A 22,660-nucleotide genomic window follows, 5' to 3' on the forward strand; every position below is an offset into this window, starting at 1 on the left:
AATTACACAGTTCTAGAAAAGATTTGATTATGCCTTGACTATACATGAAATATTTTAACTTCTTGTCACCTCCACTATCTCCTGAGCATAAAATATAAGTACTTAAAGTCACCATCTTCAATGTATTAGTATACCAAACTAAATTGGCACATAGATAGATCACTGTCAGAAGGGTCAGTGCTTGGGTTGAAGTAATCTTGATATGCTTCAAAATGTATAAGATTTAGTGGAGTTAAGAGTAACAGATAAGCCAATGGAATCTTCTATGAAATGAAACTTAGTATACAAAAGATAAAACAAAATCTGCATTATCAATGGAAAACGATACTACAAATACAGAAATTTGCACTAGTCCAGTCATTGAAACAATAAAAATCATGCTTTCTCAGGCAAAGTGATAGACCTGTTTATGCAAAACTAAAATTCTAATTCTGTAAGTGGGCATCATACATGCAACAGATTACAAGCCAACAACCATATAACCAAATCTTAAAAGCCACCAAAGTCAGTACAAGATAAGGACAGAAATAGTCGCCCTTCTTATCTAACAGCTACAATGTCAATTTATAAAAACAACTATAAATATTAAAATAGAGAACTGCCCATTAAGATGTAAACAAAAAGAGGCATTTCTTTGGTACATACTAGACACAAATAGTATTAATGCCTGGCTTGCATCTTAAGTCTTAAACATACCTCTCCAATTGCAGATAGTGTTGCTTCCTGGTCAGGTTTCTGGTTTAAAATTCTATCCAGGAAGAACTGTATAGATCGTCTTACCTATAAGAGCACATTCCAGAGATAAATCACAATATCATATTAACTAAATAATATTTGGTGATGCCTGTTTATTAAGCATTTCTCAAGTTACTTTCATACTTCAAAACTTTGCTTCTTTTGGATGCGCTGTTCAAAAGTTCAAAGATGTTCCTAAACTCCAAAATTGAGGATTATAGGAGTTCATTAATATAAAGGAGGATTAGAAGCATACAGATGCCATGTCACCGGTGGGTTGAAGTGCACCTAAATCAACAAGGGACTGAATGACCTGCACAAAAGCATTTTCTATTTAGTGAGAATGGTTCAAAGAATTGACAATGGGCATACTCTATACTGCAAATTCAATATGTTTCAACAAACTATGTGAAATTCCCTTCTAAAAAACGTAGTAAATCTATTTGATAAATACTTGCCATGTAAAGTTTTTTTTGAAAATATTTGGGTCTACAAAATGAGGACAAATATAGTTTTATCCAATACAAACATGTTCTAAATGCTTCATCTTAATCGATATTATACTCAATCACATGACAAGCAATGTTCATACGAGTAAATTTTCTGAGCAATCAAGCTTAATATTTTAATCCATGCAGGTGTTTTTATTCTTGTCTGTCAAAAAGAGTACACTAACAGTAAGGCTTCCCTGAAGACTAAATTTATTAGCAGAAACAACAACTTATGGTAGCATACAAGGAAGTGTTTCAAGAACCCAAAGAGTTTCCACCAAAGAGGGAGGTTGGACACAAAACTGAGTTGATACTGAAATCTCCACTGCCAAGCATTGGATTCTATCATTAGTCACTGTTGGCAGCAAATGAAGTGAAGAGAATTGCAGCAGTGATTGGTGCAAGCAGTTTCAGGGCCGATCACTTTGCCTTATGTGTCATCAATCACCATTGTTTACAACCAAGAGAAATCTACCATCCAATTTGACCTGTGATCCATACTAGAATGCCCTTAAACAATAAATGAAAGAACTCGATTACAAAAATGGTTATGTGGCTTATAGTAGATGACCCCCCTTCATCTGTTCAGTGTGCTAAATGAAATAGAGCACTGACAAAACCTTGTATGGAAGGCCTTTGAGGCTAGCAATCTATCATATGCCTGCTGGCTAGCAAGCTGAACAAATTGGAGAAATTTTTTCTCCTAGGGGTTACCCACTTGGGTAGGTAACAGGCACAACCTGCAAAAATATCCCCTTAAATCCATTTAAAAGACTAAAATCTATCAAAGAAGAATGTCCCGACTCCCTGGTGAAGGAAAGGGGATAAAACTCAGAAATCTTCTGCTGCTCAAAAAAGAGTGATGAAAAATCCAAGTTTCAAACCTGAAACAACCTTAAAACAGTGTTGGATAGAGAAGAAAGGTTCCACACTAGCTTTGGTACCATCTTGAAATGATAAAAAGATTGTGGATCTATGTTGAGCACTTTAGCAAAACCATAATACATCATAAACCCTGAACATAAATATCACTTTAAGAAAAATGGACCCATAACAAGAAATATGATGCCCTTAGGCAAAAGCAACAATCACCAATGAGTCCAAGATGATAGTACAAAAGACTCATAAGGTGTGTATACACAACTTATGAGGTGGTGTGCTTCCGCCATAAGGCAATTATGGGCCTCTTACCACTCAATCTCACTCCAAAAGATGAAAAATCGTAACACCTAGATGGAGATATGTGAAACTAGGAGGATGGCCATTATCACCTCGCCATCCCTTCTTTGTACTTTAGACAACAAGTAATCCTAAGTTGGACTGGGGGGGTATGCTAAGCTCACTTCATGTACTAAGGGGTAGGAGTAAAGTGAGATCAACAATAGGGTTTTGAAAAAACCAATGTTGCAGTTATCATTATCGAGATATTATTGGCAAGGGAAAAAATCATAAAAATCGGGGAAAAATCGTAAAATAAAAAAATATTCATTTTTTTTTCAATTTTTTTAATATCTAAAGCATCTACAACATAAAATAAATACATTGACACATAAATATAATAAAAGAACTAATATATAAGATGTGTAATATCATTTCTAGTGCTACATCACACATAACAATGAATCATGTCCTGAATAGTAAGTCCTGACTCCTGAGTCCCAACTCAGCCTCAAAAATTCAAAATATCAACAAAAAATATAATAATGTATCTCATATCATGAGTCATAATGTCATATACATTGAAATGAACCAAATAACTAAAGTCTAATACTACTGATTTCATCTGCCCCTCTCGCAAGAAAATGCAATAGCTTTCCCTTTCCCTCTAAATGTAGATGTCGGTGGAGTTGGCAGTGGACTCTGTTGTGCTCTAGAAGCTGAAGAACTAGGAGCTACAGGAGGTAGACCACGTCCTCTACTAATGGCAGGGGTAGCCCGGGAAGGTGGTGTCACCTCCTGCTCCTGTTACTCCTCCTCCTCCCCCTCTACGCCTTCTACTACCTCCTGCTCTAACCAATCATTGGCAGACTCCATGAGAGGCCTCTCGGCCTCAACCCACCATGTAGCAGTGGTGTCAATCACATCCAATGAGATGGCCTCCATATCAGGTAACCTCTCAAGTTGCCTCACCCACAATCGAAGATTGTAGTAGACGTAGACCATATCATTATGTCGTTGGGACTCCAACCTATACAAAGATCATGAAATAAAAATTATAAAAAATATATTGTTTAATGAATTCAAAAAATTAATTGCAAATTTGCAATATTTTAAGTTTTATGTTTAACCTGTTGCGCTTCTTGTTGTGTATTTTTTCAAATACACTCCAGTTGCGCTCACATCCTAAGGAGCTACATTTTTGGCTGAGGATTCGAATGGCAAGCTTTCGCAGATGGGGTACCCTAGCACCATACATTCTCCACCATGCATCTACAACAAAATTACGAATAAAATTTTAAATAAAAAAGAAAAAAATGAAATTTGAAAGTTGAAGTAAAGTATGAAGTTATGAACTTGAAGAGACAATGAAATTTGAAACAAACTAAAAAATACCTGGCATTTTAAATATCCTATCAGTCACAGCCATATCAAAGTCAAATGTGCCACCTGCCATCCTGTATATCTCCATTTCTTTGGAGATTTCTGTACATTTTGCTGGAGATTGCACCATCTGAACATAGGTTAAGAATCCATCCATGATCTCAGCATCGAATACAAACCCACATGGGTAAGAAAATGCGGGGTTTAGGTAGATCCCTGCAACATGAATGGGACGATGGAGTGTGTTGTTCCATCGTTCATCATTCACTTCCCATAGGAGGAGTTGTTTCTGAAACCCCTCATCTCCCTTATCATCATAGTAGGCCCAAATGGATTCTTTGGCCCTGTCCATGGCCTCATACAAATAGCCCATTGCGGGTTTCTCACCATCAGCTAATCGAAGAACCTTTACCAAAGGTTCAGTAATGGTGCACACCTCCTGCACTCCCGCCTAGAAGTCTTCCTGGTATGAAACTAATCTGCATACGGCCTCTCCCTCTGGTTTGCGGCTCATTGTCAAAGCACACCACTCATCTGAAAAAAACATTCTCTTTACATCCCACATAGAATTCAAGAGGGATTGAAGAGATATGAAACTGGAGGCAAACCATGTAAGGGCGAGGCGCACCAACTCCTTGTTGTTGGTGAATTTTCTCATCAAGCTAAACACAGATGTATGATTATATATAAATTTTGCAATGTTTTTTTATGAGTCAACAATATCTTTGACAAAGGAAATTTTTCCTATGTCCTCCAACATCAAATCAATACAATGTGCAGCACAAGGTGTCCAAAATAAAGTAGAATGCCTCTCCATAAGCATCCTGCCAGCAACAACATAATTTGTAGCATTGTCCATTATGACTTGGACAACATGTTTTGCACCCACCTCCAAAATAAACACATCCAACAAATCACATAAAGTTTTTACATCTTTGATATGTGAAGATGCATCAAAAGATTTCATAAACATTGTCCCCTTGGGACAACTAACCAAGAAACTTATAAGGGTTCTCCCCTTTTGGTCGGTCCAACCATTTGACATCACAGTGCATCCTGTTTGTGCCCATGATGCCCTAAACTCCTCCAATCTTTTGGTGCAATCAACCTTTTCATTTTGAAGAATCTGGCCTCTAAAGTCATCATAAGAAGGGATTTTGTACCCTGGGCCAACAATTGCAATAGCATCAACAGCAGGCTGGAAAAATGGATTATTCCTTGCAACGCTGAAAGGAATATCACTCCAAAGGAGAAATTTGGCCAACAACTTGTCAGCTTGTTCTTTCTCAGTTTTTTTAAGCATTGAAGTGATAAATAGTTGTGAACCAGGCGTGGTTCTAGGAACAAAAAATGATGAGGCAGCTACCGAGTTGGTTGTAGATATTCATGCTGAAATAGAACCAGTGCCACTTCCTTGTTCACCTGAGCCTAACACCCTCTTTGCTAGTTGCTTTTTCATTTCTACTTTGGCCTCTCTCTCGTGCTCTAATTCTTCCAATGATCTCATGGCTCTTCGAATGATTTCTGGATTTGTATTTGTGCAAGGCCCTACATCAAATCCAGGGATTTGTGCAAGGTGATACTTCAATCTATAAACCCCCCCAACAAATATGATGCCCACACAACTTGCAACTCAAGTTTATTCTATCAAACCCTCCATCAAGTTCACCAAATTCCCAGAGAGGGTCCAATTTCCTTGGCATGTTTGTAACTTGGTTGAACTCTCGACTCTTGAGTTCTAAATTTGTAAGATGAAGTTTGAACTTTGAAGTTGAATGGTGAACCTATGGAAAAATAAGGATTTCAAGTTACAAAAATTAAAAAAAATGACATACATGAGTAACATGACAAAACACATTGAATTTTTGACAAGTTAACAAACAAAAACACCATCAAATCAACTCAAAAATATTTGATAATGTTAGCCTCCTATTGCAATAGGTTTCATATTTCATGATTGATTTTTTTACATGCCAAATATGTCATCTTTTCATGCTGCAAGGTTCTATATTTCCAAGAAGTTCCATTTTTGAAGAATCATACCATTTTTGAAGAGTTTTACAGGTAAGGGAAAGCCAAACAGCTTAATCTTGGCTTCCCTAGGTTTAAATTTCTTGTTTTAGAAAATAGAGAATGAATATCTGTCCAAACAGCTTAAGCTTGGCAGATCAGTAGCTAGGTAGAGAAATGAAGGAGCCCAACTGCTTAATCTAAGCCCTTGGAAGAGATAAGGGTACACTTAGATAGGAAGGCAGTCAAAAGAAAAGAAGATAATCAGGATCTGCAAGTCCAAGTGCACCCATGCAAAAAGAAGAAAAAATGCTAGGTAAGTAGGCTGGGTAAGTAGTTTTGTGGTTGCAGAATCAAACTATGTGATCCATTTCATGTTTTCAAGTGTTATATCTATTCAGATCACAATTATGAGGTTGTTTTTCATTTGGAAGAGCTCAAGCAAGGCATGTCTAACTCCCCCTTCTTCTTATTCCCCAAATCACTCACTAACATCCCCTTGAGGACCTTGGGATCTGCCCAACTAGTCCTGTTACCACTTCATTTTTGTAAAATACTAAGTCAAGCTTTGACTTTCTTCAGTGAAAAGAAGCCACATTTCTTGTGTAAAAATCATTTCTCCGCAGTCCATTCACTTCCTATGTCTAAGTTTCAGTTCACAAACTTAGCCTCTCCCCTACACTTCACCTCACAAATTCATATTAACTCCTAACTCTATTATCTAGCTCCCTAGATCATTTCCTTATCCCCCATTATAAAAAAAAAACTATATAAAATTCCAAAATTAATACATATTCCACCTTATAGCATTATAGCTATGTATATATGGTTTTGGGAAATGATAGTCCACCTGGGGCTACTATTAACCCATCCGCGTCCTAACCCTGGGATTAACATAACATTTGGTTAAGTCAATAACCACTTTCCTTACCCCTTTACCCATAACATTTCATCATTTTTACCCTCTCGCGCTCATCGTTTAAAGTTAGTGTTAAAATGTTTGAATAAACATTAAACACCACCAGCGCGTAATCTGCATTTCAAAGTTTTGACCCCCCCCCACCACATAAATAAATCAAATATATGGCGGGCCCCCGCACATAAACCTGCCGCCAGCTCCGCGCTCCGTCAGCCCTCCGATCCGCCCTCCCAGATCCAACGGCCCTCGGCGATTTCGGAGCCGCCCCGACATCCGATGGTTAGCCTCCGATAGGCTAGCGGTTTCTCCACCGTACAAAAGACGCGTGTCTCCACACGATTGCATCGGGCAGGCTCTGACAATTACCGCTCTCGTACAAAAGGCGGTCCGATGAAACCACAAACTGCCTTCTGTCTCTCCGCCCCTGACGTCAGCGCCACGTCAGCGCTATGTCACCTCTGTGTCGACCCCCCCACTGCTACGTGTCACTGCCACCGCATTTGCCTCCGACCCTGCCACGTCACCCTGCCGTACTGCCATGTCACCCTGCCACGTCACTGCCGTACCGGGACCCACCGCTGACGTCATGCTGACGTCATCACCGAAAAAGGCGCGAAGGGCGAAAATCATAGCGAAGGATGCCCAGAATGAAAAACTGAGGTAGTTTTCGATAAATGCTCAAAATGTAAGGCCTCTCATTGCTCGGCTACCAGCAGGCCCGAAAATTCGCAATCTGACAGGATTTCTTCATGTAGGTTCAGAAACGGGGCGATTTGACAGTTTCAAGCATATCAAGGGAGAAAAGGTGGCCCGATTCAACTATGAAAGAGTATCAGGGGAAAGATAAAGCCCAAATTAAATCAAAGAGTATCAGTGAAGCGGCAAAGAGTATCAGATCGGCAATATCAAAGTAGGTGAACATTAAAGGCCCCCAAGCAAAGTCAAAGAAAGCGGTGAAGCCATTTAAGGCTCTCAGATCACAGTGAATGCACATCAAAACCACTCAAGAGCAAGGGATCAAAGCCCAAAGCACAGTTATGGCTAAATGAACAACACAGAGCCATAAGGACAGATATTAACTCATTTTGATATAGCTGCCTCCAGGACAGCTCAAATAAATATCTTTGTGCATTAATTCCAGGACAAGATTAGATTAAAGAACTCATTTCCCTCAGATCTGTTTTAGGTCTGCTGTAATAGATATTTTTGGATATTTTCCCTATATAAACCACCCTAATTCATTGTTTAAAGGGTTGGTTGGTTGATAATACTCATTCTGGACTTGCGTTGTATTCTTTGAGAAGCTCTGTAATCAAAGGCTGCTGGAATGCTTTGGATGAAGAACTGACTGTTGTGTTATTTAATGGCCAAAGAGTGACTGTGGAATTCCTGTGCTACTACATGGCTCAATAAGTGTTTTCCTATCTCTGTTTACAGTTTACATATGTTTATGCACCACTGTGTTACTGTCTAAATAGCAAGAAAGAATAATAGCTTAGGTTTTGCTTGACTGCACCCTATGCGTTCTTGTTATTTCTATATGTTTTCTTCAGAAACGGTTATGAACGTGCATACTTAAATGATCATGTTTACTCTGTTTCTTTCACATATGACTATTATTTAGGAATTCTTGACTGCTCCTAGACAAACTTTCATTCACCTTCCCTCTCTGTTAGCTAAAGAAAGATTCTTAGTTGCCTTTCATCTCTGACTTTCATTCCATCTTTATTCCAGCTTGATATTGTTCTATGTGTAGCTATCCTGCTCTGTATTCCTCTTGTGACCAAGAAAACACAACAGCAAGCCCTAATCCATGACTCCATGCCCAATGGTTTGAACTTCTCACACTGTACATCCCAACTCTGCTTGAAAACATCTCCTTCCCACCAAAATCAAAACAAAACCCATGTACACCATAACTAGCCTAAAATCAACCAGAAACAAAGATAAATTTTAAAGAGAGAGCCCTCTCTGACTACAGGTAAGCTAGGACCTGCAGTCCAAAGATTGTTTTGTGGTTACCTCGGTCGTATCCCTTAAGGAGCCAAGGGACAACCTGAGTGATAACATCATTGGCGACTCCACTAGGGACCTTATTCAAAAAATTCCAAAAAACAAGTTAGAAGCTGGCTCCCAAGAAGAAAACATATAATACTAGGTCAAATCCAGACCCAAATCCACTAGCTGTTTTTGAGAATCCCAATTTAATTTCTAGAAGCCTTAGCAAACAAAAACAAGAAGTGTTTGTTGATTCTAGTCCTGAAACAGTTTAGCCAAGCTGTTTTCCAACCGCTGTTAAGGTTTTGTTTCGTTCAAACCCTACTTCCCCTTGTTTATCATCCACCTCTCCAAGCACCTTTTCCACACCTCCATTCACTGCGTATACTACCACCACCACCCCTGTTACTACAACTGTTCCAGTCGTTCCACTTATCCCTGTAAATATGGCTAACAGATATGCACCTTTACAGTTACCTGCAAATCCAAGGGCTATGCCTCAGGACTATCAAACTAAAATCACATACTTTGATGCTACTAGATCTGGCACAGCCCTGCAACATACCAAGAAAATGCAGGACTATTTTGAGAGTTATGAAATAGATGATGATAGTGTAAGAAAGAAGATTTTTGTCCAAAGTTTAACAGGAGATGTAAGGCCTTGGTTTAGAGCACTTGTTGCAAATTCCATAGCTGACCCAGAGGCCCTTTACCAAGCATTTCTTAACAGATGGGAGAAGAAGAAGGACCCTCTGCACATATTATCCGAGTATGACACTATCAAAAGAGGCCCTCAAGAAGTTGTCTTAGACTATTGTGCCAGGTTTAACCATGTTTATAACGCTATTCCACAAAACCTTAGACCTCCACTTGATTTTGCTTTATACAAATTCCCTGATGGATTTGATTCAGACATGGCTTATCAGTTAAGGGAAATAGCCCCTCAGACCTTAGCAGACATGTAGAATGTAGCTGTTAGTGTGGAGGCAAATCTGATTGCCAAGCGAAATAGAGCAAGAGCTGAGAGAAGAACTACTTTCAAAGATGAACCTTCAGCCTTTGAGCAAAAATTGGACACAATCATCAAAGGTATGGACAGCTTTGAAAATAGAATGGGAACTATTGAAAGAAAAGCCTCATGGGAAGGACAGCAAAACAATCCTATCAGAAATCCAAACTTTAGAAAAAATCAGAACCCAAACATTGGAAGGGCAAGTCCTGACCATGATATAAGACCTCCTTTTCATGAAAACTATGCTGAAGCATCCACATCTAGTGAGCAGATAGAGGACATTCACATAAACCTGATGGGTTTGAAAAGTGAACAACAAGTATTTCTAACCCAAGAAGACCAACATGACCATGATATAAATCAATTTCAGACCAAGTCTGGAGAGTCCTTTGACTTCAAACAAGGCTATGATTCATCTGTCTACGAAGTTCATAAACAATACAAATTGAGAACAAGAACCATTGATGTGTCTGATCCCATCAAGCCAAAGGATGCCAAGCAAGCTAAGAAAGTAAAGGACAAGGCCGCTATCACAGAACCTGCTGATAAAACAGATCCAAAATTAAAGGAAGTGACCATAGAGGATGTATCTGACATGCAACCCTCTAATAACCAGCCTTTTGTATCCTCTCCCTCAAAAGACAATGTAAATAGCAATCCTCAAAGCCTTCCCAAAACAGAACAATCTCAAGAAATCACTCATAACCAAGAGAAGAACACTGAAAATACAATTGAAAAGGGAAAAATCTGCCAGTCACAATACTAAAACACAGACAGAAAAACCTTTTGATTTAGAAGCAGAAATTGTGTACAGATAGCAAATCAAAAGATCACTGCAAATGCCAGAGAACAGGGATGATGTTAATGTCTTAGATAATCAACCTGAATTACTTTTTGGTCCTGAAGTCAATGGTAAATCAGGACATGGAGCTGTTCTACCCTTTTATGTCAGTTTGCACATTCATGATAAAGTGTTGCACAATGCTATGTTTGATTCAGGTGCTTCACACAATCTAATGCCTAAAGCTGTAATGGAGAAGTTAAACCTTGATGTCACTAGACCCTACAAAGACTTATTCTCATTTGATTCTAGTCAGGTCAAGTGTTTAGGCTTAATCAAAGACCTTTGTGTGTCTTTAGTCCAATTTCCCAACAAAACGATCTTAATGGACGTGGTGGTTGTTGACATTCCACCAAAGTATGGCATGCTCTTATCAAGATCTTGGGGAGCAAAACTCCAAGGATCTCTCCAGCTAGACCTCTCCTATACCACTATTTCAGTCTTTGGGCAACCAAAGAGACTGTATAGAGAAACATTGATGAAGTATGTGGTAAGTAGTGAGGAAAAACCCCAAAACTTTCCCATTTACTCAATCCATTCTGATATGGATTCCTTTATATTGTTCAATGATGATAGCTGCCCTCCCACTGATAAGAAGCCTTTGCCTTTAGAACAAGAAACATGTATCAATCAAGAGTTGGTTGCCCATACCCATGAAACTGTTAAAACAATTAGTGCAACCAGCCTACAAGAAGAACCACATGAAGCACAAAACCTAGGTCCGCCCAATCCTAAAATCACTGAAACTCTTAATACTAACCACAAGCAAGAAATCACACGGTATTTAGAGTTTGATGGTTCTGTCAATAAGCTAGGAGCAGGGGCAGGAATATGGATTCACAATACACATAACAGCCATGCAGAGGGTCATGCTTACAGACTAAACTTCAAATGCACCAACAACATGGCAGAGTATGAGGCTTTCTTTTTAGGCTTTAAACTGCTCAAAGCTCTAGGAGCTGCAAAAGTGTCCATTCTAGGTGACTCCGATTTGATCATTCAACAGATGAAAGGTAACTTTGTTACTAATGACAATAGGCTAAGAGCTTATAGGTCTTCTGCCACAGAAATACTCAATTCCTTCACCGAATCCAAGCTTGCTAAGATTTCTAGAAACCATAACATGCATGCTCATAGTCTAGCTACTTTTGCTAACACTTGCAAGCTGCCCTTTGAGCCCAATTACCACTTTACTGCTGAAATAAAGCACATGCTTGTTGTCCCTAACAATATCAAAGATTGGCAAGTGTTTGAGGATGATGCTCAAATCAACAATTTTCTTACCTTACAGCAAGAATTCTCAAGCTTAAACATTGATGAAGATGCCATGAATGACCCACAATAGCAAATGAGCCAAAATAAGCAAACTATAACAGCTGAAGCAGCAAATCAAATGCTGCACCCAACCATTTTTGATGAGAAAAACATGCAAGAGCTGAGGCAAATGCATTTAGATGAAATAGCTGAAGCAGAGGTTGAAGTCATTGATTTAAAGGACAACTTTTTACCTGTTGGCCTCGCTCCATTAGAAGACATATTTGATTCAAACGATGTCCCCAAAAAGCCAAAGATGCAGCCCTTAAACGCTGTTGTGGAAGACTGTAATATTGGGATAGCAGAGAAGCCCAAAATGATTAAACTGTCCAAGTCTTTGCCTCCCGATCAAAAACCAAAATATGTTAATTTATTTAAAGAGTTTCAAGATGTATTTGCCTAGAGTTATGAGGACCTTAAGTCCTATGACACCTCTGTTATTCAGCATACCATTCCCTTAAAGCCGTAATCAAAAGCCCTTCAAACAGAAACTAAGGAGAATCAATCCTGTGCTTCTCCCTTTGATTGAGAAAGAAGTGAAAAGAATGTTTGAGGCTGGTATCATAGCACCCATTAGATTTTCAGAATGGGTATCCAATCTTGTTCCCACAAGGAAGAAAACAGGGGAGATTAGACTGTGTGTTGACTTAAGAAATCTGAACCAAGTCTCCCTTAAAGATCACTACCCACTGCCAAAAATGGACCACATTCTACAAAGAGTAGTGGGGTCTTCAAGAATTTCTTTGCTAGATGGCTTTTCAAGTTTTAATCAAATACTTGTTCACCCGGATGACCAAGACAAGACAACCTTTACAACACCGTGGGGAACATTTAAATATGTGAAGATGCCTTTCGGACTAAAGAATGCAAGTGCTACCTTTCAAAGGGCCATGGACATTGCATTTGCCAAGGAAACCCATGATTTCCTAGTGGTTTACCTTGATGACCTAACCCCTTTCTCAAAATCTGATCAAAAGCACCTAAAACATTTGAGACAAGTGTTCCTAACATGTAGGAAATATGGCATTTCCTTGAACCCAAAGAAGTCTTTATTTGGCCTAGAAGAAGGCAAATTGCTAGGCCATATCATTTCAAAAGATGGGATTAGAATTGATCCTGAAAAAATTCAAGCCATCCTTCAAATCCCTTATCCAAGAAACATCAAAGAATTGCAAGCATTCCTAGGAAAGATCAATTTCCTAAGGAGATTTATCCCAAACTTGGCCGAGCTGATAAGAATGCTAAATAAAATGTTAAAGAAGGATTCCAAGGTAAAATGGACTTTAGAGGCCAAGCAAGCCTTTGAGGGCATAAAATCTGCCTTAACCCAAGCCCCAGTCCTCACAAGTCCTCAATTTGATAAGGATTTCATCATTTTCTCATTTGCATCTGAACACACCATTGCTGTTGTCCTTTTGCAGAAAGATGATCAGGGAAATGAAAAGCCAATTGCATTTTTCAGCCGAGCCCTTAGAGATGCACCCTTGAAGTACCAAATCATGGAGAAGCAAGCATATGCCCTTGTTAAAGCAATCAAAGATTTCAGAATTTACATTTTATATTCACATGTGATTGCTTATGTGCCAAATGTTGTTGTAAAAGACATATTAACTCAGGAGGGCATAGAAGGCAAAAGAGGCAAATGGATTGCCAATATCCTTGAGTATGACATTGAGATAAAACCCACCAAGCTGATAAAGGGACAAGGTTTAGCCAAACTGATGTCCGAAACCAATTTTCAAGCCTTAGACATTAATCAACTGGACAATGAACAGGAGCTGGCGACTCCACAGATCAGTCAAGCTTTTTTGCAATCCCCATGGTATGCTGATATATGTTTTATATTGTTAAACCTGTGTGCTCCTCCAAGGTTGTCCAGAACCAAAAAGAGATTTTTAAAGATGAAAGCATCAAAGTTTTGTGTCTTAGATAGTGCCCTGTTTTGGAAAAATCATGAAGGAATATTGTTGAATTGTCTAACTATGAAAGAAACTGACAGTGTCATGAAAGAATTCCATGCAGGGGACTATGGAGGGCACTTATATTGGAAGTCCACTGCTGATAAAATACTAAGGGCTGGTTTCTATTGGCCCTCTTTGTTTGCTAATGTGAGAAAGTTTGTTGTTTCATGCCACAAATGCCAAATCTTTGAAGACAAAAGAAAGATTCTGCCTTTGCCCCTTAAGCCCATTTCAACCGAGAAGACTTTTCAACAATGGGGTCTTGACTTCATCGGAGAAATCCATCCATCCTCTTCTGGCCAGCATAAGTGGATTCTAACAACCACAGATTACTTTCCAAGTGGATTGAAGCCATCCCATGTAGGCAAGCCAATGACTCCACTATCATCCAATTCCTTGAAACCAACATTTTGTCCACGCTGCTGCCTTCAGATCCAAGAAAATGATCAGTTTTTGCCACAAATTCCACATTACCTTAGGTCACTCCACAGCCTATTACCTTCAAGGTAATGGCTTGGCCGAATCATCCAACAAGAGTCTGATTAACATCATTAAGAAAGTCTTGGAGGAGAACAAGAAGAACTGGCACAAAAAGCTTGTAAATGCCCTATGGGCAGACAGATTGTCAACCAAGAGATCCATTGGGATGAGCCCATATGAGTTAGTCTATGGCATGGAGGCCAAGTTCCCCTCTTCTTTGGGAATCCCTATTATCAAATTGCTGCAAGAGATCCATGCAGAGCCAAATGATATCCAAAGAAGAATAAACCAAACCATCCATTTGCAGCAAACAAGAGAGAAAGTGTATGATAGAGCTCAGATTTTACAAGAGAAGCTCAAGAAAATATTTGACAAAAGAACCAAGGCTGAAAATTTCTGCATAGGTAACAAAGTCTTAAGATGGGATTCAAGAAGAGAGGACAAAGGAAAGCATGGCAAGTTTGATTTCTTGTGGAAAGGCCCCTTTATTATTTCTGCTATTCAAGGCAACAACACATATTTTCTGAAGAGTTTGGATGGCAGCACAGCTGAAGAAGGCCCTGTCAATGGCCGAATGCTAAAGCACTATCATGATCCCTTTTTTTGAACGCAACACAGCTCTGTATACTATCTGTACATAAATATTTGTATTTTCAGCACTTTTTCTTATAGCAGGCTAATAAGAGGGAACAACGCAGCAAATTTTGAAGGAAAGATCAAAGAAAGCTCTATTTCAGATCTCTGTTTTTGAAATAATCCCAAAGAAGTTCTCAAGCAGATTTCAATATGTTTACAAGCACCCAAAAGGCAAGAAGCAGAGCTGTAATGTTTCTGCAATTCAACTCAAAAGGATACTGCATATCAGCTTAATTCAGTCAAAGGCATTGACAAGAAGGAGAATTTTAGTTTACAGCAACAAATGAAGATCAAGGCATTCTGACCTGCTGTTCATGGCTTTTCATCTTGAAAAACCATCCCCAAGTGGAGCCACTGTTAGCCTCCTATTGCAATAGGTTTCATATTTCATGATTGACTGTTTTACATGCCAAATATATCATCTTTTCATGCTGCAAGGTTCCATATTTCCAAGAAGTTCCATTTTTGAAGAATCATACCATTTTTGAAGAGTTTTACAGGTAAGGGAAAGCCAAACAGCTTAATCTTGGCTTCCTTAGGTTTAAATTTCTTGTTTTAGAAAATAGAGAATGAATATCTGTCCAAACAGCTTAAGCTTGGCAGATCAGTAGCTAGGTAGAGAAATGAAGGAGCCCAACTGCTTAATCTGGGCCCTTGGAAGAGATAAGGGTACACTTAGATAGGAGGGCAGTCAAAAGAAAAGAAGATAATCAGGGTCTGCAAGTCCAAGTGCACCCATGCAAAAAGAAGAAAAAATGCTAGGTAAGTAGGCTGAGTAAGTAGTTTTGTGGTTGCAGAATCAAACTATGTGATCCATTTCATGTTTTCAAGTGTTATATCTATTCAGATCAAAATTATGAGGTTGTTTTTCATTTGGAAGAGCTCAAGCGAGGCATGTCTAACTCCCCCTTCTTCTTATTCCCCAAATCACTCACTAACATCCCCTTGAGGACCTTGGGATCTGCCCAACTAGTCCTGTTACCACTTCATTTTTGTAAAATACTAAGTCAAGCTTTGACTTTCTTCAGTGAAAAGAAGCCACATTTCTTGTGTAAAAATCATTTCTCTGCAGTCCATTCACTTCCTATGTCTAAGTTTCAGTTCACAAACTTAGCCTCTCCCCTACACTTCACCTCACAAATTCATATTAACTCCTAACTCTATTATCTAGCTCCCTAGATCATTTCCTTATCCCCTATTATACAAAAAACTATATAAAATTCCAAAAATAATACATATCCCACCTTATAGCATTATAGCTATGTATATATGGTTTTGGGAAATGATAGTCCACCTGGGGCTACTATTAACCCATCCGCGTCCTAACCCTGGGATTAACTTAACATTTGGTTAAGTTAATAACCTCTTTCCTCACCCCTTTACCCATAACATTTCATCACTTTTACCCTCTCGCGCTCATCGTTTAAAGTTAGCGTTAAAATGTTTGAATAAACATTAAACACCACCAGCGCGTAATCCGCATTTCAAAGTTTTGACCCCCCCCACCACATAAATAAATCAAATAAATGGCGGGCCCCCACACATAAACCTGCCGCCAGCTCCGCGCTCCGTCAGCCCTCCGATCCACCCTCCCAGATCCAACGGCCCTCGGCGATTTCGGAGCCGCCCCGACATCCGACGGTGAGCCTCTGATAGGCTAGCGGTTTCTCCACCGTACAAAAGACGCGTGTCTCCACGTGATTGCATCGGGCAGACTCTAACAATTACCGCTCTCGTACAAAAGGCGATCCGATGAAACCACAAACTGCCTTCTGTCTCTCCGCCCCTGACATCAGTGCTACGTCACCTCTGCGTCGACCCCCCACTGCTATGTGTCACTGCCACCACATTTGCCTCCGACCCTGCCACGTCACCCTGCCGTACTGCCATGTCACCCTGCCACATCACTGTCGTACTGGGACCCACCGCTGACGCCATGCTGATGTCATCACCGAAAAAGGCGCAAAGGGTGAAAATCGCAGCGAAGGATGCCCAGAATGAAAAACTGAGGCAGTTTTCGATAAATGCTCAAAATGGAAGGCCTCTCATTGCTCGGCTACCAGCAGGCCCGAAAATTCGCAATCTGACAGGATTTCTTCATGTAGGTTCAGAAACGGGGCGATTTGACAGTTTCAAGCATATCAAGGGAGAAAAGGTGGCCCGATTCAACTGTGAAAGAGTATCAGAGGAAAGATAAAGCCCAGATTAAATCAAAGAGTATCAGTGAAGCGGCAAAGAGTATCAGATCGGCAATATCAAAGCAGGTGAACATTAAAGGCCCCAAGCAAAGTCAAAGAAAGCGGTGAAGCCATTTAAGGCTCTCAGATCACAGTTAATGCACATCAAAACCACTCAAGAGCAGGGGATCAAAGCCCAAAGCACAGTTATGGCTAAATGAACAGCACAGAGCCATAAGGACAGATATTAACTCATTTTGATACAGCTGCCTCCAAGACAGCTCAAATAAATATCTTCGTGCATTAATTCCAGGACAAGATTAGATTAAAGAACTCATTTCCCTCAGATCTGTTTTAGGTCTGTTGTAATAGATATTTTTGGATATTTTCTCTATATAAACCACCCTAATTCATTGTTTAAAGGGTTGGTTGGTTGATAATACTCATTCTGGACTTGCGTTGTATTCTTTGAGAAGCTCTGTAATCAAACACTGCTGGAATGCTTTGGATGAAGAACTGACTGTTGTGTTATTTAATGGCCAAAGAGTGACTGTGGAATTCCTGTGCTACTACATGGCTCAAGAAGTGTTTTCCTATCTCTGTTTACAGTTTACATATGTTTATGCACCACTATGTTACCGTCTAAATAGCAAGAAAGAATAATAGCTTAGGTTTTGCTTGACTGCACCCTATGCTCAGTTCTTGTTATTTCTATATGTTTTCTTTAGAAACGGTTATGAATGTGCATACTTAAATGATCATGTTTACCCTGTTTCTTTCACATACGATAGTTATTTAGGAATTCTTGACTGCTCCTAGACGAACTTTCATTTACCTTCCCTCTCTGTTAGCTAATGAAAGATTCTTAGTTGCCTTTCATCTCTGACTTTCATTCCATCTTTATTCCAGCCTGATATTGTTCTATGTGTAGCTATCCTACTCTGTATTCCTCTTGTGACCAAGAAAACGCAACAGCAAGCCCTAATCCATGACTCCATGCCCAATGGTTTGCACTTCTCACACTGTGCATCCCAACTCTGCTTGAAAACATCTCCTTCCCACGAAAACCAAAACAAAACCCATGTACACCATAACTAGCCTAAAATCAACCCGAAACAAAGATAAATTTTAAAGAGAGAGCCCTCTCTGACTGCAGGTAGGCTAGGACCTGCAGCCCAAAGATTGGTTTGTGGTTACCTCGGCCGTATCCCTTAAGGAGCCAAGGGACAACCTGAGTGATAACAGATAAACAATGGGTTATCTAAACCCAACCAAAAACAAAAAAAAAAACCAAAACAAAACACATAAATTTGGTGCCCATACTAGTTTGTCGGAGAAAATTGATCCTCTCCTCCTCAACTCTCAATCCACCAGGGTTTTCGAGTCGTTTTTATCCTCCAATCAGTGCCCAATCGACCAAGGTTTTTCTCCTAGGTCACTCCCAATCCACCGCTTTCGCTGTCTGTCCAGATGAATAAAAAAAAATTGTTTTTTGGTGTTATAAACCCGCTGTCCGCCAGCCCAATGATAACAACGCTATCGAATCACGATTTTTTCATTCGCGAAAAAAAAAATACGTTTAAAAATCAGGCGATAATACCGTTGAATTATAAAAATCGCGATAATCGTGATAAAATCGTGATTTTCGCATCACTGAAAAAAACAAAAGATAAGTTAGGGTTTTGGAGATGATAACTGAAAGGGAAGTTCAGATGCCTTTTTCTTGGGATATGGAGTCATCGATGCAACCTGAGATAGAATATTAGTGGTTAGGGGCTATTGATATACAATAAGACATTCTCTACAACTTCTCCTAATTTACTAGAGCAGTCCAGCCATCTCGAGGATCCTTGGATCCCAAACCCTAGTATCCTCATATGTCTTGAGAGTGGTAGCATATCTGTGCCAATCAAGAATGGGCAATGTGATCCACCATTTTGTGGGTGATATCCCTAAGAGAAATTTGTTTCTCTAAGATGGTCCTCATTCAGCAACAAGCAACCCCTTGCAGCCACCAACTAGCTCGTTGTGCCATTTCTCTGCCACCTGAGCCAGCCATGTGGTCCCTTACCCACTGCCATGATCGTATGTTTGAAGGTAGGCCTCCCGAATCTAAAGGTGTGCCTTGTCATTTGGTAATTGAGCATTGTAGTTTGTTTATCATGGACACTTTTCGGCATGGATTAATGAGGGGATTTGGCCGAAAGAATGGGCTAGGTTTGTTCTCTTGTCCCCTAGACCCCTTTTGGATATTAACCTTGGATTCTAGTCCTATGGGATCCCTTTTACTGACCAATTGGATTTAGGGATGGTATTTCACAGGAAACCCTAATTTTGGTTATGTGTGTTGATTTTTGTAGCATCAGACGTGTTCTAGCTACGAAACTTTGTGGAGAGGCTAGAATACATGTATCTCCAAAACCCAAAAATCGTTTCTAGAAATTCCACCTAGAGACTACTTAATTAAAATAATTAATCTTTTTTTTGAATGGTGCCTAAGTCTAAACTTAGGAAAATTGATTAATTAAAGGGTATTAATTAAGTCATGGTGAGAATCTTCTAGAAGAAGACATGGATCGATTTCTAGTTAATCTTAACCATCGATTATGTGTTAATCTTGGTCGTTGAAGCCTCAACGAGAGATTATAAGAAGAAATTCGATGGGGGTTGGAGAACACACTTGAGAGACAAGGAATTCAATTTTGCTGGGAAATTGAACTCCAGAGTAGCAGCAGTCAGTTGTCAGAGGTGATTCAGTGAAGTCGAAGCAGTGTGGGAGGGGCAGGGATAGTAAGGCCGGAAGGAAGTTTCTCTAGTCCAGTGAGTGCACAGCAGAGAGGCAGTGAGCGCCACAGAGAGGCAGCGCAAAGCAGAGAGCAACACAAAGCTTCAGAGGGAGATCTGTATTTTGCTAAGGAGAAGTCAAAATTCAGTGCCAGAAGTCAGAGTGGGAGCCTGGAGGCCAGGAAGATCGATTTTCCAGATAAAAGTTGATCAATTAGCGAGAGAGATGCTGGTTCGAGTTGTGGGACACAGATCTGCGTAGGCTGACGTAGAGGAAGCGCAGAGGCAACAAGGGGCAGCTCATCTTGAGCCAAGGTCAGTGTCGGATCACCGGTGGGAGTGAGATTTTTCTCACTAGATCTCCTGTCAGTTATTTCTCTGTACGAAAAGCTAGATTTCAGCTTCCATAGATTTGTACTCAGATTTACTACTACATATTAAATAAAACCCTCAGCTGCTTCACCAGTTTTCCCAAGTTGGGTTTTTCCAAGGACATTAGTACAAAAATAACAGTGTTATTTATGTGTGTGATTCTATTCTTCTAGTGATATTTTTCTTCTGCAGTATCGTATTTGTGAAGGTTGCAGTGTATATGTTTCGATATTTTCCGTAGAAAACTGCAAATAATTTGTTTAGTTAATTTAACAGATAGAAGAAATATTATCAGTTGTTGTAGTAGGATTCAGGGTTTTACGAATTTTCACATGGTATCAGAGCACAGATTGTAAGCCGAAGAGCTCAGTACCAGAAGGGGGGAGAATTTTGAATCTTTGCAGAGGCAACAGTTCGAAACCCTCTAGAGGCAGCGCAGTCCTTGGGCCAGGAGGGTCAGTTTTTGAGGACAATTTATTTCTCTGAGAGAGTTGACAGAGAAATTAGCTTTTTCAGATCAGAGCTTACCAGAGGCAGAGGGAGACGCAAGACTTTCCTTGCAGAGCGGATCTTAAGCTACGACGTAGTTATTTTGCAGCAGGTTTCTAGTGCAAAATAGCATCAGGAGGAAGGAAGAGCATACACTGAGGGAATTCTTTCTCGGGGGACTTCTAGCCCAGAAGTTCAAATTTTCCTAGCAGAGCAGCAGAAGTTGTGAGCAAATTTTCCCACTCCAGCAAGGAGTGCGAAAATCTAGTCATCAGTTGCACAGAGGAAAAGAGGAGGAATTCAACATTTTTGCAGAGATGGCATTAGCGGGGTTGAGAGATCGGGATCGATTAGAGGGAGCCTCCAACTATGTGATCTGGAAGGCAAGAATTTCCTTTCTTCTAGATGAGTACAATCTCAAAGCTTATATCAATGGCGTGGTAGTTGTACCCATAGATGCAGATCCACTTTAAGGCCTGTTGACCACTGGAGTGGCACTTGATGATTATATGAAGACTCCATACCCAAGGATGATCCAAAGAACACTTGTACCATCATATATCATTAGTCAACAGAATTTTTTAACACTACTTCTATCTTCTCATCATCTCTCTTGTACCTAGATTCCACACCCTACAGGGAATTGTAATAAGTGATACCAGTAATGATGAGTTTTTGAGTCTGTAATAGGCCTAGGATGTTGGGACTCGATCATCAAACAAGTACACTTTGGAGTGTTTTTTTTATCTAGTTAATTATCCCTTCTTTTTCAGAGGTGGATAATTTTCTCGGTTTTTCACTCACGTTTTACCCCAAAGCCGGAGTAACGGTTTGAAGGTTGAGCCTCTAACACTTGACATTGGAGCTCCATTCAACAAATTCGAATTTCTCTTTGGGATTGTCACCTTATGCCACTTGTTTAATCACTTCTACATTGGGATTGGCTCCAATGTGATTTGTCATTGTCATTCTTCATTGGGATTTTCTCCCAACTCTCTATATAATAGAACCATGGGCTCTCATATTGTACCATGTAATACGAGCTATCGTACTTGAGAAAACTCTGTGGGATTGCATTCACTACTTGCAATATAATACAACAGTCTCTGGGGTAAAGCGTGGTGGTGTTCTTCTCCTTGCATGTGTGGTAAATTCTTGACGACTTGTTATGCTTCTATTTACTTTCTCATGTCATTATTTCTTTCATGCTTGTTTCAAGTTATGTTAATATGCAGCTATCTCATATTAGCATAAGAATTAATTATTTGCTTTAGGAAAAGAAATCTTCTACTGGATTAAAGAAATCTTCTAGTGGATAATAGATGTATCTCTAGGAATTCTTTCCACTGCACTTATTTAATTTCATGTCGATTTAATGATTTGTGGTGAAGTTGGGTAGATGAATCATTATTTGGTCAAACTTTTCAAGCGTGAGGGGAAATTCTCGGAGGAATCAACCCATTCTTGAAAAATATTCAAGGAGAACCTGTATGTTTTGAATTCCAAAGTCTCATCTATATCTTATTTGTGTCTTGCAGGGATTCTTTCAAGTTTCTTAAAGCTTTTATTTTTTGCATCAAAATATCAAACTTGGAAAAACTTATTTTTTTACGTATTGTACTTCATTTATCAATATCTGATTATTTCAAAGAGCTAAGTCATGGCTAGTCAAATAGGAGAGTTTGCTCATACTCTTTGGCCTAGCCTCTTGTAGATTATTTTTGTAACATACTTGGTAGTTATCTTGAGCTAACATTTGTTGTTGTGGATTTTTTTTAACTTGTTCTCTTGCAGCTACTTGCGGGCATCATCAGAAAATTACTTACAAGTTTGTGTGCAGGACCTTGGGGCTCAGATTCACTGATTACTTCCACATTTAGGCCAGGTTCATCTTAGATAA

The 22,660-nt window shown here is 39.6% G+C and overlaps 1 protein-coding gene across 1 annotated transcript in view; it reads right to left on the reverse strand.

Moving 5' to 3' along the window:
- LOC149206020 (Protein kinase superfamily protein) overlaps positions 1 to 22,660 on the reverse strand; it is a 374,025-nt gene that overhangs the window by 142,296 nt on the left and 209,069 nt on the right. Inside the window, exons 10-11 of the mRNA XM_089395261.1 lie at positions 992 to 1,048; positions 697 to 780 (exon numbers count right to left, since the gene is read on the reverse strand). Of these exons, the coding sequence (XP_089251387.1) occupies positions 697 to 780; positions 992 to 1,048 (141 nt within the window). The remainder of the gene's footprint in view (positions 1 to 696; positions 781 to 991; positions 1,049 to 22,660) is intronic.

Source organism: Pinus tabuliformis, chromosome 1_2, assembly GCF_031772625.1.
Source record: "Pinus tabuliformis cultivar Carrire ecotype Pingquan chromosome 1_2, CPIR1, whole genome shotgun sequence".
Taxonomy (NCBI): domain Eukaryota; kingdom Viridiplantae; phylum Streptophyta; class Pinopsida; order Pinales; family Pinaceae; genus Pinus; species Pinus tabuliformis.